Source organism: Talpa europaea (assembly GCF_964194135.1).
Source record: "Talpa europaea genome assembly, chromosome: 10".
In the NCBI taxonomy this organism is placed as follows: Eukaryota; Metazoa; Chordata; class Mammalia; order Eulipotyphla; family Talpidae; genus Talpa; species Talpa europaea.
In genome coordinates, this window is record NC_140077.1 from 7,050,104 (window position 1) to 7,069,326 (window position 19,223).

Consider the following 19,223-nt stretch of genomic DNA (forward strand, 5'->3'; position numbering starts at 1 on the left):
AGCTACCCACACGGCACAGCAGACCTCTCCTGTCTTGCCCATTGCTCCCCTCAGCAGTGTGTTTCAGTCAGTCTGCCTGTTCTGTTCCCTGCTCTGTCTCTGGTGAGTCCTCCCACCAACTCCCCCCACACCTCTGGCCTGTACTGCAGTTCTCATATGCATAAATAAATCAAACTGTTACGGAGCAGCCCCGATATAAAAACGGGTTGCCTGGCTGTGGGTCCTCACCCGTGCACTTAGAAGGGACTTATGAATACTCCACTGCAGGCACACACAAAAGGTTAATAAAAGGTTTATTTACAAGGGAAAGGGAAATGAAGAAATGTACAACTCAGGGAGAAAATAGGGAAATAAAGTCTTTAATGCGTCCTACCCGATCCGCCGACCTGGAAACCCAAAGGCACTCTCAGAGCTGGCCGGACGCTGCGAGCTGGCAGAGAGCCAAAAAGGGAATCCCCCAAAGCCCACGTGTCTGGTTTTATACCAAACCTGGCTGCTTAACCCCACCCTCAGGTCCCAGCCCCCTTCCCTTTGGTGGTGATGGGGTTTGTAGTTCCCAGTGTCTTTTGGCTTTGGTCTGGGGTGGCGGTGGAGTCCACAAAGCCTGTATGGAATTAGCTTTAGAATATCCTTTTCCCCCTAACAATTCCTTTTTAAAAAAGTATATAAACCTGTGTAGTTTCCTTCTATTATAATCACACTCTATAGTTTTATACCCAACTTACTGATGGATTCAAGAAATATAATCTGTCCTACTTGGAAAATAATTTCCTCTTGGGAAACACCACACTTACTTACCGGGCCTAGGCTGTCCTCACCAGTTTGATGCTGATGCCTTGACTAACACTTTTTAATTCTAGTCCCAAACTGTATCTAAAAGCTTTTCAGAGTAACTAGAGACTTGATTCTCATTTGGGGAAAAAGAGGGCACTAGCCTAGGTGAAGTCCTGTCGTTTCGAGGATGGGCTATTCCTGGAAAGGGGTAAGGCCAGGCTTTACCAGCAGTTATGCTCTTGTTGCCACACATGGGCCCCCTTCCAATGGCACTCAGGCCAAAATCCCTACCGCCAGCTTTGGAGACAAGAACCAGCTTAATATGCGGTCACCTGACAGGAGACCTGAGGCAAAGTTCTCAAACGTCTTCCCAAGGACGGGACTTTGGCCATGTTTTGGAGACTGAGGAACAAATTCAGAAAGTGGAAGTTGGATGGGTTGCTTTCGGCTAAAACATGACTACTCAAATTTGGATCCAGAGCTGCAACAGACTGAGCACCGAGCACCTCTTGCTTCTGGGTGCTGTCCACCTCATCACGAGTCGGGCGTCTAGTTCCATCTTCAGTGGCTGTCTTTGGTCCAGGCAGATGTGTCATCTCAAGGGCAGTGAACCCTCTTCGGGGCCAGCACTCTGAAACCCAACTTGCCAACCTAACAAAAGACGGGCTGGTTACTTTCCCTTGTTTAGAATGGGTAGGGGTATTCCTGTCTGTTGTGCAAGGCAGCCCTGGTGTTCATACAAGACAAGCAGAAGCAGCACGTCACCTCTAGGACCATGTGGTCTCACTAGTTTATATACTGAACTCTGGTGAGAGCTTTCATCTTGAAAAGGGCGCTGCTGCATTTTAAAAATGTGCAAAGCACTGATCTGGTCTTCCAAGGCTTCTCCCATGTGCTAACGACTTTTAAAGTTCTTTTATTCAATAACAAATATTTGGAAAGAACCTTACTAAGCGACAATGCGTGCTCAGCAGGGCCACAATGGTGAACCAGGCGGTAATAAATGGACTCTGCCTCAGGAGACCTAGTCGCTGTTTAGAGTTTTTTTTTTTTTTTTTTTTTTTTTTAAGAAATTGAAGTGCGTTGTCAAAACATGTCCACAGGCAGAGTAACAAAAAATTCTAATTTGTTTCCTCAAGTATTAAAATTTCAGGATTTCTGAAACTCAACTGGTACCAGTTTCTTTTATGGACTTTGGCTCAAGTGTTCCTTTTCTGCCCAATTCTCTGAAGACATGGGCTGAATAATACAGCAGACAACATTGGTGTTAAACTGAAAAATCAAACTGGATTTTATTAGAATATACATAAATAGCCGTCATCTTCATTTCATCAGTTTAGGGATGTAACGTGGAAGGAAGTTAAGGAGAAACAGTGGTGCTGGCACAGGGTAATCAGGGCCAAAGGCAAGTCTGTAAACTGTGCTGCAGCCATGCCTGCTGCTCAGCAGCCTGGAAAGGCAGTGGTGTCATGTCCTCGGCTGCAATATGTGCCGTCTAGAGTCACTGCAGTGCTAAAGCTCTCCTATCGTGTGGTGCCACGGGAACAGTGCTGCAGTTGTGTGTTAACTACGAGCAGGTGCTCACAACCAAGAGTCAACAAACACTGAACTCACAGGAATACTTTTAAAGAAGACAAGAAATACAGAGGTTTGCTGCTTTAAAAAATGCATTGATGTTATTGTTTTATTCATACTAATTAGAACAGATACACAGAAAATGTGTATTGTATGTTGCTTTTAAAAAGGTCTATGTTCCATGAGAACTATGTAAACAGTGCAAAATGTTTCTACTGCATAACAAAGAATGAAAATCAGCATTCTCAAGTAGTATTAGGAAAATATTTAGATAATTTGAAGTTACAGTAAAACAAACTGAAATGGTACAGAACAGTCTTTTTATAAAGTAGATTTAGAATTGAGAAGTAATACATTTCATACTTTCAATACTTTGGTATAAGTGAAATACAAAGCAAAAAAAAAAAAAAAAAAACCCCAAAAAACTCTACTTTGGTTCTCACATTAGTTGTAACTTTAGCAACAAGGCAAGCATATCAGCTACCTCGGATGCAAAATGGAAAACCTCTTGTTTGTTTCCTCCTCCTTGTGGAAACAGACTGGATGGGTGATCACTTCGCAGGACTTCTGTGAAGTAGGAGCATTTCACTTCTGCCCACAACTATGCTCTCAGAACAGCCTGGAAGGCATCATTAAAACCTCACATTCAGCTTGGAATGTAAGTGATCTTTGCTACTTCCTCTCAACAAATGATCCCACATTAGAGCAGCTCAGAACTGTAATTCACATTGAAAGCAGAACATAATTTTTTAAATCAAAAAACTATAGTTTCTCAAGAAGTCCATACTTGCATAAAATGAACATACTACATTAATAAAAAATGTCAGTTTCATAGCCCATCGACAATAGTTTAAGAAACAGAAACAAGTGCATGCTACAAATATTTCTTCATTGATATCACACATTATTTTGAAAACTGAACAACTAAAAGGATCTGAGGAAATTTTAATTGTATCACTTAATTATTACACTTTCTCATCTGTAGTGTCTCCAAATGAGCTACTGATTTTTTCTCATTGTCTCTTTGTAATGTGTGTTGTCTTTTACATGAATTCCTACATCTGAGAGTTGCATCTGAGTAACTGGCAACGAACGAATCACTTTTCTGTCATTCATCACAGGAACAAACTGGGAATGTCCTTTGAGGATTTTCTCAGCAATGCAAATTATACTGGGACTTTCTGTAAAGACAAAAAGTCTTTAAAAGAAAAAAAGAATCTTGGGTGAACTTTACAAACATACTGATTAACAAGATAGAAACGCATTGTTGTCCCTTCCTGAAGTAAAAGAACACACTGTCCAGAGCTCAGTTTTACTGAACAAATGCATATAAACTGCTTCCCCAGAGCACCCCGGGGCACGGATCCTCAGACAGGTCTTTGAAGGATCTGGTAGAAAATGCAGCAGGGAACCTTCAATATGATTAACTAGCATAATTTTCATAACAGAATAAGCACAGAAAGTAAAAGACAAAATACCACATGAATTATCTGTCAGGTTAAACTGAGGCTTTTTAAAGAAAAACTAAAGAATATAAACATTACAAAGATGTAATATTTATATATATATAAATTGATCCAAGCTGAATAAACCATACATATAATATAAAGAAATTATTAATATATTAAGTTGATTATTTTATAGTATTAGTACAGTACTAAGAACTTAAATTCTTGCCTAAATTTTACAACCACATATAAGAGTAAGACAATTACAGTGAACAAATCATCATGAGTGAAAAGAAAGGGTCTCAGTTTTTCATTATTAGATGACAGCAACCCTAGGACTGCTACTGTTTGGGTTCATTCCGTCTGCTTTGCCTTGTAGAGAGGAAGCATCAGGGGAACTTAAATCATTTCAAAATTCATTTGAAAAAATAGCTAAGACTAGTACACTAAGAACTCACACTGCCAGATTTTAAAAACTCTAAAGCCACAATTAATAAAACACCACATTTCTGAATCTACACGATCAACTGTAAAATGCACCATTATTTTATGTACCATGAAAAGAAAAGATGTCCAGGGTAGGGAGTGAAAGGGGACAGAGACCCTCACAAAAAGTGGGGACACTGAATGGCTAGAGCCTAACGACTCTTACCGCAGAAGGAATGGCAAAGAGTCTGTCTACCTGCACGACAATGGGAAAACATTTCCCCAGTGTTTGAACTCGCCCCTCTACCCCCATCCACAGATGTGGTCTGGGCACACAGGCTGAGCGCAGTTCAAGAAAAGCTCTAGCAGAGAAAGCAGACTCCAGCAGGTAGAGCCCCCTGGTGGCCAGCAGAAAAAATGCAAACTCTAGAAAAACTTCAATTTCAACCAACAGCTGATTTTAAAGGCTTTCCAAATTTAAAGATGTTAATATGTGGAAAGTAAGATTTGGAATCAGTAAATTATGGGAGACAGATAAACAAGTCAAAGGAAGAGACGTCAGAAAACCTAGAAAACAAATATTGGGTATACAATTAAAAAATGTCAAATAACAGTATGTGATTAAAAACAACCAGCCAATGACAAAAGGGGACATTATTCAATATATGGCACAAAAAAAGATTAGCTACTTAAGAAAAAAATTAAATCCTTCTCTATATCATCTTCCTAAACTATACAGTCAAATAAAAGTCACATAAGAACTGAAATGAAATTCAGGGGAAAAAAAAAGAACTGAAATAAAATAAATGTAATAATTAATCTTAAAAGACTGGTTACGTATTTTTAAAACATACTCTCCAACTCACCTACCACTCTTCAAAATTCAAAGTATAAGCAAAAAAAAGGGCAAATGTCAAATGAAAAACAGTTGCAATGACAAAATGTTAATATCCTTAAATATCATAATTACAAATCAATAAGAAAAAGAAATATTCTACCCCACATTGCCAGAAAAATGCAAATATTTTTGAACAATTAGCATAAGAAGAAATACAAGCAGCCAGTAAAATGCACCAAAAATACTCAATTTCACAGTAATGGAAATGTAACATAAAACAATGATACAGCAATTTCTGAGTATCAACTGGGAACATTTTTTAAAATAGTAAAACCCACTACCAACAAAGGTGGAGGAAATATGAAAATGGAGCAATCTTTTTGAAAAACAAATCAGCAATAAGTATAGCTCAAAAGCCATTTAAAATGTGCAGGATTCTTAGATCTACCAAGGCTGCTTCTAGGAGTCATTCCCAAATACGGGTAAGAAATGTGTAAACAGCAGGTACACGACAGTTCAGGATTATTTATAACAGTGAAAAGCTGCAGAATCACCTAAACCCCAACAATGGTGGCTAAATTATGTGACGTGATTAAAGCTTCTGCTTTCCTGTATTAAAAGGGGTAGATCTAACTGACACTGGCCTTTCCCCAGGAATGAAGACACGACGCCCGGACTATGGAAGCCCCTTGTAACCGCGAGGCAGCAAGGCCAGCATGCGGGTGAAGAGACGCAAACGGCCTGCGTGTCTGAAGGCGTCATTCATCAAACAAGTCCTTCTGGTACATGCGGAAAAAAAACCTCTATGTGTCTGAGGTACTGTGAGTTGGATTCTGTTACCTACAAGCAAAGGAATTCCTCACTAATATTTCTGGGAACCTATTTAAAAAAAACAAAACTGAAAATAAAAGAACTCCAATTCTATGCAAAATTAGAAAGAAAATTGTAACAAGTCAGAAATAAAGACTGCAGACCAATTCCCTTTAGTGTCTCTATTTTGACTTTTTTTTTTTTAAAGAAACTGTAGAGAGGAAACAAGAGAAAATTATAGTCAACATCAAGTCCCTGAAACAGACTTCAGAATGACATACTCAAACTGACACATACAATAAAGATCAACTCACAGTGGAACTGATGTTCAATTAATGCTGGGGCTGTTCTGGAGTAATATTCATTGTTCGATAGATTTCTTTAAGTAGTAACAGGGCAGTATCTTCAGATTCCCTATCCAAAAAAAAAAGAATATTTACTTACGAGACAATTAGTAGAAATCAACCTCTAGAGACAAAGGCAGAAAGCACATCTTTTGTGTTAACTCGACCTAAGAAAGGCGAGTACAGTCATCTCACAGCCGTCCTTAAAAGTGGACAGGCACAGACAGGCTCCAAGAGCAACCTGCTGCAGCGCTCCTTGCTGACCTGATGGGGCCATGTGAAAGGACGGCTTTCCAAAGACCCTACCACTGCTTTCTGTGAAAGGCAGCCTCCAAAACAACGTGCAAGTTCAGAGGCTTTTTGGCCAAAGGCAGATGATATGCTGCCACCTTGTGGGAGAAAAATACAGATTTTGAAAATATGGGCCTTCAAACTAATATCCTATAATAACGATGGCAGCAGAGTCGCCCCAAAGCTGCAGTACGGGCTAGCACCTACAGACCACAGGACTGTTATCAAAGATGAAAACACTTACCAATAGCATAAGTGACTCTGAAGAGCGAAAAGATATTCATTGAAACTCTCTATTGGCTTTTCTTGAAGAACGTAGTCAATTCGGCGGCCTCCATTTAGCATTCCAACCTTTCCTAAGTAGTCCTCATCCTTGGAAAAATCTGGACTTTCAACAATCTTTTCTGCTAGAATTTAATCATTTCAATATCAAAGTCAACCACTTAGTCATTATCCTTTGACTTTAGCTGACTTTCTGGGCTCAATGAGAATACGCTGGACACACGCGGCGACCTGGAGAGCTACCAGGCTCATCCCCATCCTCCAAAGAGCCGGGGAAAAAGGCTGGTTACCCGAGAGAGGAGAGAGAGCCAACGAGCTGACAGAAGTTTTGAAGAAAGGGGGTGAGAGAGCATTGCAGAAAAAAAGGAAATAGAATTAGAATCTGAGAAAGTGAAAACCGCCACGGCACAGTGACCTGACACTGCATGGAGAGTCTACGGCGCCCCGGGACTGCAGCCTCGTGGCGGGAACCGCTGAGAGCAGTACTTCCGGTGCCCAAAGACACGGACTTAGTTCCCAACCCAATACTCCAGTCTGGCCTTAAGAATCACAACAAAAACTTAAGATTGCCACCAGAGGAGAAAATCTATTTAAAAAGGAAGACATGGGCCTCACAGGTGGCGCAGCGGATTGAGCGCAGCGCTGTGAAGCTGTCCACAGCCTCTGCAGCACAGGTTCAATTCCTGGCTGGCCAGGGAGAGACCCACATGGCGCAAAGACCTCTCCTGCCTCACCTGCTGCTCCCCTCAGCAGTGTTTTCGGTCCATCTGACTGTTCTGCTCCTTGCTCTGTCTCTGGTGAATTCTCTCACCCTCCCACGCCTCTGGCCTGTACCCCAGTGCTTGTATAAATAAATAAATCTTAAAAAAAATAAAATAAAAGGACGACATATATTTTGAAGTACAGTATATCATAATAGACTATCCTTTACAGGAAGAGCCTTTACAATTAACAAAGAAGACATGAACGGAAAAGCAAGATTCATTATTAAATAATGTTATGGTCGCCAGCAACACCTGAACTGGAAAATGCCTCAAATGTCAAATTTACCTTCAACCATTTGCTTTTCTTCCTCTTCTTTGATTTGATTGGCTACCTTCTCCAATTCTTCTTGCAACTGAGTGGAAGAGGTATGAGCACGGGCAAACTCATTCAATGTCTGCCAAGCACTTTTCAGAGAGCTGATTAAACCCTGTTTCAGATCAGATCCCATACGAGAGAGACTTTCTTTCAATTCTAGAGAGATAGAGAGGACATATCAAGTTATAGGTCACTGGATAAAATCCTGCACTACAAAACTGAAACAAAAGCTAACAGTATCCTCAGACAGGTAAGAAACCATTTCTCCCTAAAGTGTCAAATGTACCAAGTTTCTCATCTGAGAACACCCTCAACATCTAGAGTGTTTTGAGGAGTCTAAACCTGTCTTTTAACAACCAAACTTGATTTAACCATACCTATAATCTCCATGGGCAAAGTTCAAAAACAATATGGAAATTCAAGTGTTATTTTTACTGTAAGTTAAAAAAACAAGTCCACGAGATCAATATATGAAGATGACTATTTTCCCAAGAAAATATTCTCTGTAAGAGTGAGACAGTAAGGACAGTTTCCCTAATCTTCTCCTTTTACACTCCATCCCTTCCACTCAAGCTCTAAAATGCACGGCTAAGTAATAGACACCACTAAAAGGCATAAGAGAAAATGAAAACTCACTTGGAATTACTATTGACCCACTATGTTCAATGATTTTTTTCAATAGAGAAAGTTTGTCTATTTAGCAGAGAGATAACAGCTCAATTGACTCAGACAGCAACAAATTTATTTCTTAATGATTTGGTCATGAGTTCAAATGTTACTCTGCTTCCCAATTACAAATGTTACAACCAAACTCTTCCAAAATCTATGTATCTTATCACTTTACTACTGATCTCCCCACTCCTAATTATTTCAGCAATTAGAATGTTACTGAAAATGAAGTTATCAAGAAAAAGGAAATAACTTCTTTACAACACCTCCAAATATTTACTAAACAAGTTCTCAACATAGTAAGATTTTAAATAACATGAATTCAGTCAGAAAGGATTTAGTGTTAAAATTTTCATAATTCATTACAAATGACAGAAAGGATTAATCCATCACAAATGACTGATTACAAAATGACAGGAAAGAAAAATTTTTTTATAGTATTTGCCTTTTACCTAAATGAAGTCTTTTTCTGCCTTTGTGATGTGGAATGAGAACTGGTTTCAGGTCCAAATCTGGAACAATCATAGGTTCTAATCTATATGCCACTGGATCAAGCTTTAAAGAGAAGAATTGGACATGTATGAAAAGGAGCTTTATTTTTAGCTATATGTGTTAGCCGGGTGAGAAAAAAGATAACTGGCAAACCACAGATTTTAATTTTCTATGACTTATTTTCCCATGACTTATTAAAAACATTGGTCATTTTAAGAAGACCTTTGAGTCTGTGGGTAAAAATTACTTTGCAGAAAGCAAAACAAAAGAATTATTTCCTTGAACAGAAGTTTTATGGCAGAGGTTTACTGGATAGTACCAAACTCTACTAAGACAGAACAGACATAACATCTTCAGTACAAAATCAAGAAAAAGAATAAGAACTTGAGAATCTATTAGGAAAAAGAGGGCAGGTGGAAGTAAATTCAGTTCACTCACTGGATGATAAATATTGAAGAATCCTTTACAGGTAGGAAGCCTGTAGTTCTCCTCTATTCTATCCACTCCCCGGACAGTGAGAAACATACCAATTGGGGATCCCAAGGCAAAGAAAATCTCCGGTTCAAAGTCTAAGGAGTTGTACACAACAGAAACCTAGGAAGAATCAAACAACAATTAAAGATGATCATTCCAATATTACACAATACAAAATTCAAAAGCTCCTATAACTGCACTTAATTAAACAACACAGATGATACCCCTCAAGACACTTCTTACCCTTACAGCCAATGTCATGGACAGTATTGCTGGTTTAAGGGGGTTAAAAAGTTTCTCTTTAAAATATTTAGAGGGTCTCCCCGGTGGCGCAGCGGGTTGAGCACTGCACTGTGAAGCTGTCCACAGCCTCTGCAGTGCGGGTTCGATCCCCGGCCGGCCAGGGGGAAACCCACATGGCGCGGCAGACCTTTCCTGCCTTGCCTGCTACTCCCCTCAGCAGTGTCTTCGGTCCATCTGCCTGTTCTGCTCCCCACTCTGTCTCTAGGGAATTCTCTTACCCTCCCGTGCCTCTGACCTATACCCCAGTTCTTCTATGCATAAATAAATAAAATCTTAAAAAAAATAACCTTAACCTCTTGGTGGCGCAAGAGGTTAAGCACCGCACTATGAAGCAATCCGCAGCCTCTGCTGCACGAATTCTATCCCCGGCCAACCAGGGAGCAATCCACATGGTGAGGCAGACCTCTCCTGTCTCGCCCGCTGCTCCCCTCAGCAGTGTATTTCGTCAGTCTGCCTGTTCTGTTTCCCACTCTGTCTCTGGTGAATCCTCTCACCCCCCTGCATTTCTGGACTGTACTCCAGCTCTTGTAAGCACAAATAAATAAATCTAAAAAAAAAAATAAATAAAATATTTAGAGACTATTACACCCCAATTATCCTTTTTTAATTGCACAGCATCATACAGAATGCAATAAATATTAAATTTATAATAGTCCCAAATGTGGTTAAAACTGCATACTTTAGACTCAAACTACCTGATTTTGAACCCTGGTTCCACTCCTTATGGTGTGCTCATGAGCAAATTTTTTTTTTAAAGCTTTTGAGGACACCTGGAATCTTTTTTTTTTTTTTTTTAAGATACATTTATTTTTTTATACAAGCACTGTGTACAGTCAGAAGCACGGGAGGGTGAGAGAATTCACCAGAGCCAGAGGGGACAGCAGAGCAGGCAGAATGACGAAGTACACTGCTGAGGGGAGCTGTGGGTGGGCGGCAGGAGAGGTTTGCGCGCCATGTGGGACCCTCGCCCAGCAACCGGGGAGCGAACTGGCGAGGCTGCGGGCAGCTTCACAACCCAGCGCTCAAATGGGGAGGCCCCCTCATGAGCAAATTTTCACCTTCTGCTTTGGTCTCAATTTTCTCATCGATAAAATGGGGGTCATAACAATGCCCTACTGTAGGTACAATACCTACAATAACATTGCTACGATGAACAACGAATGGCACAATCCAGAGCTTGCAGGGCCCGCCAGGTGGCGCAGGTGATGCAGGTACCAGGCTCGTGCCTCTGCAGACAGTGAAGCTCAGTCATGTGACATCACTTCCCCGAGAGCATACAGCCAGCCAGTGGCAGAACAAGAACTTTTAATTCTAAGCACAGTGCTCTTTCTATTGATACTTGGTCAACTTAAGGGAATTTCCCCCAAGGGAAGAACTGGAGCACTGGATGCAGCAAGTTTATGTCAGCTATTTAAGTACATCCTAAACATCATTTTCTCATGACTATCATTTTCTGTTGTTAATGGCTATAAGAGATTAATGTACAACTCTTAGTGAATGAAAAACTGAAATAACAATTTCAAGTTAAATGACATTTTGGGTACATGTTCAATCCCTTATTTTGAACAGCATGAAAGCATAGGAATTTTATTAAGAAAAAATCAGTTTTCTCTAACCCCCTTGTAAATGCTGAATACTTAAAAAACTTAAAAACCAATCCAATAAATGAAGATACGTGATTCCAAAAATAAAACATGCAGCCCTTGTGAACATGTAAACCCACCTGTCCAGTCCCGACCTCAAAAGACTCATAATTGACATGCACGGAAGAAACATATGCGCCGACGGGGAGCTTCCTCTTGCATGCATCAGCTTCTGAGGGCAGAGGCGCCAGCTCCTGAGCTCTCTGAGCACTTTCCTCTTGTCCTTTGATCACAGCGCCCACCACTGCTTTCTTTTCTGATGCTACTTTTCTCTGTTCCTGTGAATACCAACATTTTATAACACAACCTGGAGGAAAACTTTAGTTACCATCTATCACTATGAAACACACTATCTCACTGTGAATGAAGGATTCGCTTCGTAGGTACAATAACAGCATGGTGGCTATTAGACAAAGGTCCTGTTTACAGAGATATATTACATATGTTGGGAAGAAATGTCATGATGTCTCTATTTTAAAATTTCTATCCAAAAAACATCAAAGGCAAAGAAAAAATACAATAAAACAATTACATTAAATATTGACTGTCATCATACCGTTCATTCTACTTTTCTATATAATTTAAGATTTTAACATAAGGTAAAAGAATGCCAACTTCTTCCTTTATGATCTCAACTTGAGACAGACAGTGTAGGAGTACTATATAAATGTAAAATAGACACTTCCTACAAAGATATGTGACTTAGGAGAGCGCTCTTCAACATGTGTGCACCCGCTGTTAAATGGAGCCACTGACAATCTCCTTAAAAGTACTTTTGGGGGCCTCCCCGGTGGCGCAGCGGTTGAGCGCTGGGTTGCGAAGCTGCCTGCAGCCTCTGCAGCGCCAGTTCGATCCCCAGCTGCTCCCTGGCCACCAGAGGAGGGTCCCACACGGCGTTCAGACCTCTCCTGCCGCCCGCTGCTCCCCTCAGCAGTGTACTTCGGTCCTTCTGCCTGCTCTGCTCCCCGCTCTGGCTCTGGTGAATTCTCTCACCCTCCCGCGCTTCTGACTGTACCCAGTGCTTGTATAAATAAATAAATAAATAAATAAATAAATAAATAAATAAATAAATCTTTTTTTTAAAAAAAAAGTACTTTTGGGCCCCCACCCCCACCCCGGTGGCGCAGCGGGTTGAGCGCAATGCTGTGAAGCTCTCTGCAGCCTCTGCAGCACAGGTTTGATTCCCAGCCAGCTAAGGAGATACCCACATGGCACGGCAGACCTCTCCTGTCGTGCCCGCTGATCCCTTCAGCAGTGTCTTCTTGTTCTGCTCCCGACTCTGTCTCTGGTGAATCCTCTCACCCTCCTGTGCCTCTGGCCTGTACCCCAGTTCTTGTATAAAAATAAATAAATCTTTAAAAAAAAAGTTTTGGGGGAAGAACAGATAAATGCACTGTGATATAGTGACACGATGGGATCATCTCTCAGAAATAAAAGGAACAAATGCAGAGGATGTAACAATTGGATGAATCTCAAAGACATTATTTTCAGCAAAAGAAGTCACAACCAAAGGAATACTGTGTTAACTCCACTCATATGAACTTTTAGAATGGGTCAAAGTGATTGAAATCCAGGGAGCACACTGCCTACAAGCTACAGCCACGTGGCGGCAGGAGCTGACTAGAAAGAAACATGAGGGAACTATCTGAGGGAGAGAAACATTCTATTTCTTGTTTTAGGCAAGTAATTACATTGGTGCAAAAATTGTCAAAACTTATTCCACTGAACACTTAAGATTTATGAACTTCCATAAATAATAAGCAAAAGCTTTGGAAGCATCTGTAGAAGAAGGGGTTCTCCGCAGTAACACAAGTTTGTAAGCACCCTCCGATACAGCAGCAAGGTCAGGGGATGTGGACAACTGTCTTGGGTGGATCTGTCTACGCCCACAAGCACAGGTGCACTCATTTCCCAGGCTGTTAATGACTGTCAATGGCTGTCAATTTCCCAGGCTGTCAATGTCAAGGAAGTCTCTGGTGAATCCTCTCACCCTCCCACGCTTCTGACTGTACCCAGTGCTTGTATAAATAAATAAATAAATCTTTTAAAAAAAAAAATGTCAAGGAAGTCTCTTTAAAAATTATCAACAGCGCAAAATATAACAGCTGGCCAACCACAGTGAATTCTAAATACTAGGAATTCAGGTAACAACTGCCACTGTTTAATTCACTAGGCAATGCAGAAAAAGAAAACTTTTCCAAGCCAGGCAGCTTGGAACTAATTCCACCACTGATGTTTTTGAAAGGTTTGCTTATCTCTGTCCTTTAAAGGAAACACAAGATTAAACCTACAACTGAAAATGAAGAACATGTCTAGAGTTCTTAAGGGAATTCAATTAGAATTCCCTTCTTTTATACTTATAGAACATTCTAAAATGTTAAGAGAGCTATCTAAAGAGATCAAAAACTATCCCAAGCAAACTGCTGTCTTGTTTCTCCTAGACACATGCAGTAATTTTAAAACAAAGTGAACCAACATACACATATGTACCTATCAATATTCTCAGGTTAAAAGGTATTCCTCTGCAAATGAAAATCACTAAGATTGTTTTAAAAGGGGGGGGGGGAAGCACTCAAGCCACAAATATTTGGCCTGCTATATTATAAAATAACTGGTTAATTCTGGTCCCATTATTTCAGTTACAGTAAATCCATAGGATACCTCATATTATCTTATTGTTGATCTGGCAGTACCTTGTTATCTGTGAAAAACAGTGATCAACAGCAACACGGCTGGGAAGGTTTATGGTTCATCCAGAAACAATTACTTTTGAATTTAAAAAATAAAATCACTTGTAGATCTTTACTCCTTTCAAAACACTCTCACAATGTAACAGTTTATATATCCTAGCATTTAGTATATAAACAGGTTCCTACCAGAAATTTCTCAAGAACTATAGAAAACTTTTCTGTATTTTTTTTCCTGGTACTATAAAATAACATGAAGGACATGATACAGGGCCTGAAAACAGCTTCTTGTTTCTGTGCTGTAACGTGCTCACATGTGGAGCACGAAGCCTGGGACAAAGGGCACCAGCACACTCCTGTCCTGGTCTTGGTTTAAACACTGAGCTTATTAGAGGCTAATCTGTCAAGATCTACCTCCCAGAGCTGTTAAGAGGCTCAAATGAGGTGAAGAACTCTTTATAAACTGAAATCAGATAAGCTTTGGAAATACAGAAAAATGAAATTAAACCCGTCAGCCTAAGTTTTTTCTCAACTGTTAATTTCTGTCACCTTCAATCAACAATGTCTAAAGTGTCTTCCGAGTTGTTCCACCTACTATGCCCATCATCTCTCCGGAGTCACTATGAATGACTACTCCAAATGAGTTCTAACAGCCTCCAGCCTTCCAACTCCCTCTTCACAAGGTAACTGAGCAAACTCTCTAAAACACACACCCCATCATGAATTGCTCTCCTGCACCACTGCCCTCCAGCAGTGCTTCTCAACAATGCTCCCCCGGCCCCAATTGTTTCAAGTGCTTCTTAGCTGCTGCTATGGTTGCTTTGTTTTATATTAAGAATTTCTGCTTTCTGGTTATATTTAATGGAGGATGGGGGGGTGGGGTGTGTGTGTGTGTGTTTGTGTGTGTGTTTTATCTCTTTAAGTGGTTAGATAGACTGAGAAAATAATCTAACATTTACTAGGTGCCCAGCTTCACCTATTACTTTATCCTCACTCTCACCCCATAAAGAAGTTATTATAACTGCCATTTTAGAAATAAAGGGATCTGGGGCCTACCTGGTGGTACAAGGGATTAAGTCTCAGCAGTATGAAGCAATTGGCAGCAACTGTAGCACAAGTTCAATCCCCAGCCAGGGAGGTGACCCACATGGCACAGCAGACCTCTCCTGTCTTGCCCGCTGATCTCCTCAGCGGTGTATTTAAGTGGACCGCCTGTTCTGTTCCCCACTCTGTCTCTGGTGAATTCTCTCACCCCACCTCCGCCCCCTCCCCCAACCTCTGCATTCCAGCTCTAGTATGCATAAATAAATAAATCTTTAAAAAAAAAAAAAAAGAAAGAAAGGGATCTAAGGAACATATTAAGTTGAGCAAATTGCTCATAAATATGTAATAAATAAGTCGCTGGCCTGGGAATGGCCAACTCATATACCTATTTGTCTGGGACGGACCAGTTTTTGCACTAAGAAATCCCCAAATACCAATTTTAAAAGTGAAAGTCCTTTATCTCAGGAATTCTCTCTGTCCCTGGAAAAACCCAGGTGTCAGTTACCCTAACTGGAATTTAATACAGTTTTGACTGATGCAGAAGTAGTGCTTCCACCAACTCCACTACTGTGGCCTTGGGCAGGGAGCACATTAGCTGTACTCATGGTATTAACAAAAAACATTCAAACATAACAATCAAGTCACAGATGAGTCAGTTTTCTTGTAAGAACAGAAATGAACTTTACCAGTTTGGCTGCTTTATGTTTCACAAAATTGGCTATCTTCTTTCTGGGCCCCAGGGGTATGCCCATTTCCTTCAGATCATCAACTGTACACATAAGCTTTAAAAAGAGGAATATTAAATAAATCAACCTAGTATAAGATTAACGAAAATTATTAAAAGAAATCACATCCTCTAAAGTACTCTAAGATCAAGTCCATGTTTTAAGTTAATTTTTTTGTTTTAAATCATAAATGAAAAAATAAATCATGCATTAATTTAAGCTGTAAAGACTTAGCCCTCCCATATCTAAAGCATTCTGTAATTTTTAATAAAAGTCCATGCATGTGTACAAAACTCATTAGCTATAGTCATACACACTGAACTCTCCCCTCGACTCCATGCCAACCACCCAGTTCTCTCAGCAGCCACTGGCGGCTCGCCTTCCAGAGCTATCTCGTGGATGCAGTATCGCCCAGTGTGGACTTGTAGCTTACTGTGAAAACAGGGCTGACCTTTGCTCTTTTCAAGTAATATATCTTAAAGACCATTTCATTATCTCTGAACTGCCTCATTCATTCAATAGCTGTAAGATACTCCATAAATGATTTCATCAGGGTCCTACTAGGAAACACAGAAGTTGTTTCCATGGTTTTGCTATTACAAACAATGCTGCCATGAATGCCCTTATATACTTATGTATTTCATTATAGGAAATATTCCTAGCAATGAAATTGCTAGAGAAAAGAGTAGATATTTTTTATATTTTAAGATACTGCCAAGTTGCCCTCCATAGAAGCTGCATCAACTTATACAGTGTGAAATGCCTGCTTCTCGTGAGCATGGCCACATAACTTATCAAACTTTTTATTCTGCCAGAATAGGCGGAAAAAAAAAAAAAACCCTCACTGCAACTTTAATTTCATTTTTCTTAGAGTTTCATATGATAAGAAGCTATTTGTTATCACTTCTTCTGTAAAACAACCATTCATATTCTTTGCCTATTTTCCTGTTATGTTGATGGTCTTTGTGTAATTAATTTATAGAAGCTTTGAATATTAAGGAAGTAAGTACTATATTGTGTCTATAATGTGTGTTCCAAGTATCTTTCTTAATCTATAACTGGCCTTGATGTGTTTTTTTATAGAATATTTTTCTACGCAATTTTCTCTCATAACTTCTGTATTTCACATCATACTTAGAGAAAGGCATTCCCAGATTATGGGGGGGAAAAAAATCCTGTGTTTTTCAATTTTTTTTAATATTTAAGATTCTGCCTTATCTGTAATGTACTAAGATGTAAGACTGTTAAAATCATCCTTAATTTTCAGTTTTATACACAAGAAAAACAATTTTAAACACAATGAATCAAACTATCATCAGTACCAGAGATTCCATATCAATCTTCTCCTTTTCGAAAGTGCTAGTGTATTCAGAAAGGCTAAGTGCTTCCAAAGTTTCTTGCAAGGTTAGGACTTCTTCGTTTTCAACATCAAGATCACAAGACTCATCCATAGTCAGCTTTGGTTCTTCAGGCATCTTAGAAAGAAAAGTTGAGAGAACATTAAGAAGTTGAGAAAAAACCAACACTTCTGTCCTATTCTACAGAAAATCTTAAACATGTTTGCTCTACACATAAACCATAATTTTTGTTAATTTGTTACCCAAAGCTTGAATATTTTGAAAAAGTATATAAATTTATCACTTACACTCCTATTTCTTATAATAATTTACCTTGATGTTTTTAAATCACAGGTTTTCTTCTCACATTGAAATTCATTAATTCAGTGAGAAACTCAAAACAAGCTAAGGGACTCCATTATGCTCGTAAACCTCAGTGTATTCCAAGATACAAAAACGTCCCAGGAAATAGTTCAAATTTTGAAAAAGCATTTGGCTCCAAATACCAATCTGTTAATTGGGCCATACCTGCTTTTCCTGGGAATGTGGCTGCTTCACAACTCCATTGGCAACAGCAAAAGGTCCAGAGGACTTTGATAAATTTAAATCTTTTTGATTAGACAGGATGTCAAACAATATTAAGGAACCTAAGAAAAAGAAGCATTTTGCTTTATAATCTACTAGGTACTTTTACATAATCCTTTTTTCCCCCCAAGTCCCTATGCAAGAGTCATACCAAAGTTAGATGTTAATCAAGAACTTATAATCAATATTATTATTTTACCAAACAGCAGAACAAATTAAAACAGTGATATAAAGCAACCCTAGTAAATCCAAGTAGAGGTGGATAGCAAAGGACTAATCTAAACTCAAAGCACTCATTCATTACTACCGTTTATAATGCTTAAAACTTAAAACTATAAATTTCATATTAATAATGTCACCCACTGAAGCTTAATAACTCAACAAAAATTGTGTTTTACCTAAACTGTGACCAGCCACAGAGACCCCGCCTTTGAAGTTTGGGTTCCGACTCATAAAGAGTGCGTGCAGCCTGTTTATCTCCATTCCCACTTTTTCCACAATCCTCTGACAGTAGGTGGGGCTATTGTAAAATAAAATATCTAGCAAGGTTTCATTGGTAAAGTGACGAAAACGACCAATACTTGATAAAGTGATTTTCTTAATATTCCTGTTCAGAAAGCAAAAAATAAATTCAATTAGTAGTCATCTCAAATCAATGGATTTTTAAACTTTAGATTTTAAATCCTGATAATACACTGAGAGGAAAAGTCGCACCGACTAATTACATGTTGATTCTATAGAATATATAAATACAGGAAAAAGTTATTTGTGCCTACAACTGTTATTATGAATTTCAGAATTCTCTAAAGAGTTAGCATAAAATAGGGGGCCTACCTGGTGGCACAAGGGGTTAAGACGCAACCTATGAAGCTGTCTGCAGCCTTTGCAGCACGAGTTCGATCCCCGGCTGGCCAGGGAGCAACCCATATGGCACAGCAGACCTCTCCCGACTTGCCTGCTGCTCCCCTCAGCAGTGAACTTTGGTCAATCTATCTGTTCTGTTACCCATTCTGTCTCTGGTGAATCCTCTCACCCCTCACACCTCTAGCCTGTACCCCAGCTCTTCTGTGCATAAATAAATAAATCTGAACAAATACTGATGAAATTCGTATGGAGCCACCAAAATCCCTGAAGAGCCAAAGCTCTCCTGAAAAAAAAAAGGGAATGGAGGCATCACACTCCCAGATTTCAAGCTATACTACAAAGCCATAAAAATCAAAACTGCATGGTATTAAAACAAGAACAGACATACAGACCAATGGAACCGAATAGAAAATCCAGAAATAAACCCACAGACTTACAGTCAACTAATCTTTGACAAAGGAGCAAAGACTATGCAATGGAGCAAAGAAAGTTTGTTCAAAAATGATGCTGGGAAAACTGGGTCGCTACATGC

At 39.6% G+C, this 19,223-nt stretch overlaps 1 protein-coding gene across 4 annotated transcripts in view; it reads right to left on the reverse strand.

The window, feature by feature from the left end:
- Positions 1 to 6,203: 6,203 nt before the first annotated feature.
- Positions 6,204 to 19,223, reverse strand: part of SEC23IP (SEC23 interacting protein) — a gene marked incomplete at both ends in the record, with an annotated part of 32,569 nt that continues 19,549 nt past the window's right edge. Inside the window, 10 exons of one of the 4 annotated variants that reach the window (XM_084245170.1) lie at positions 6,204 to 6,285; positions 6,751 to 6,913; positions 7,839 to 8,024; positions 8,990 to 9,092; positions 9,468 to 9,623; positions 11,530 to 11,727; positions 15,867 to 15,962; positions 17,228 to 17,380; positions 17,771 to 17,889; positions 18,226 to 18,434. In XM_084245170.1, the coding sequence (XP_084101296.1) occupies positions 6,204 to 6,285; positions 6,751 to 6,913; positions 7,839 to 8,024; positions 8,990 to 9,092; positions 9,468 to 9,623; positions 11,530 to 11,727; positions 15,867 to 15,962; positions 17,228 to 17,380; positions 17,771 to 17,889; positions 18,226 to 18,434 (1,465 nt within the window). The remainder of the gene's footprint in view (positions 6,286 to 6,750; positions 6,914 to 7,838; positions 8,025 to 8,989; positions 9,093 to 9,467; positions 9,624 to 11,529; positions 11,728 to 15,866; positions 15,963 to 17,227; positions 17,381 to 17,770; positions 17,890 to 18,225; positions 18,435 to 19,223) is intronic. The other 3 variants (XM_084245169.1, XM_084245167.1, XM_084245168.1) reach the window with 3 other exon arrangements.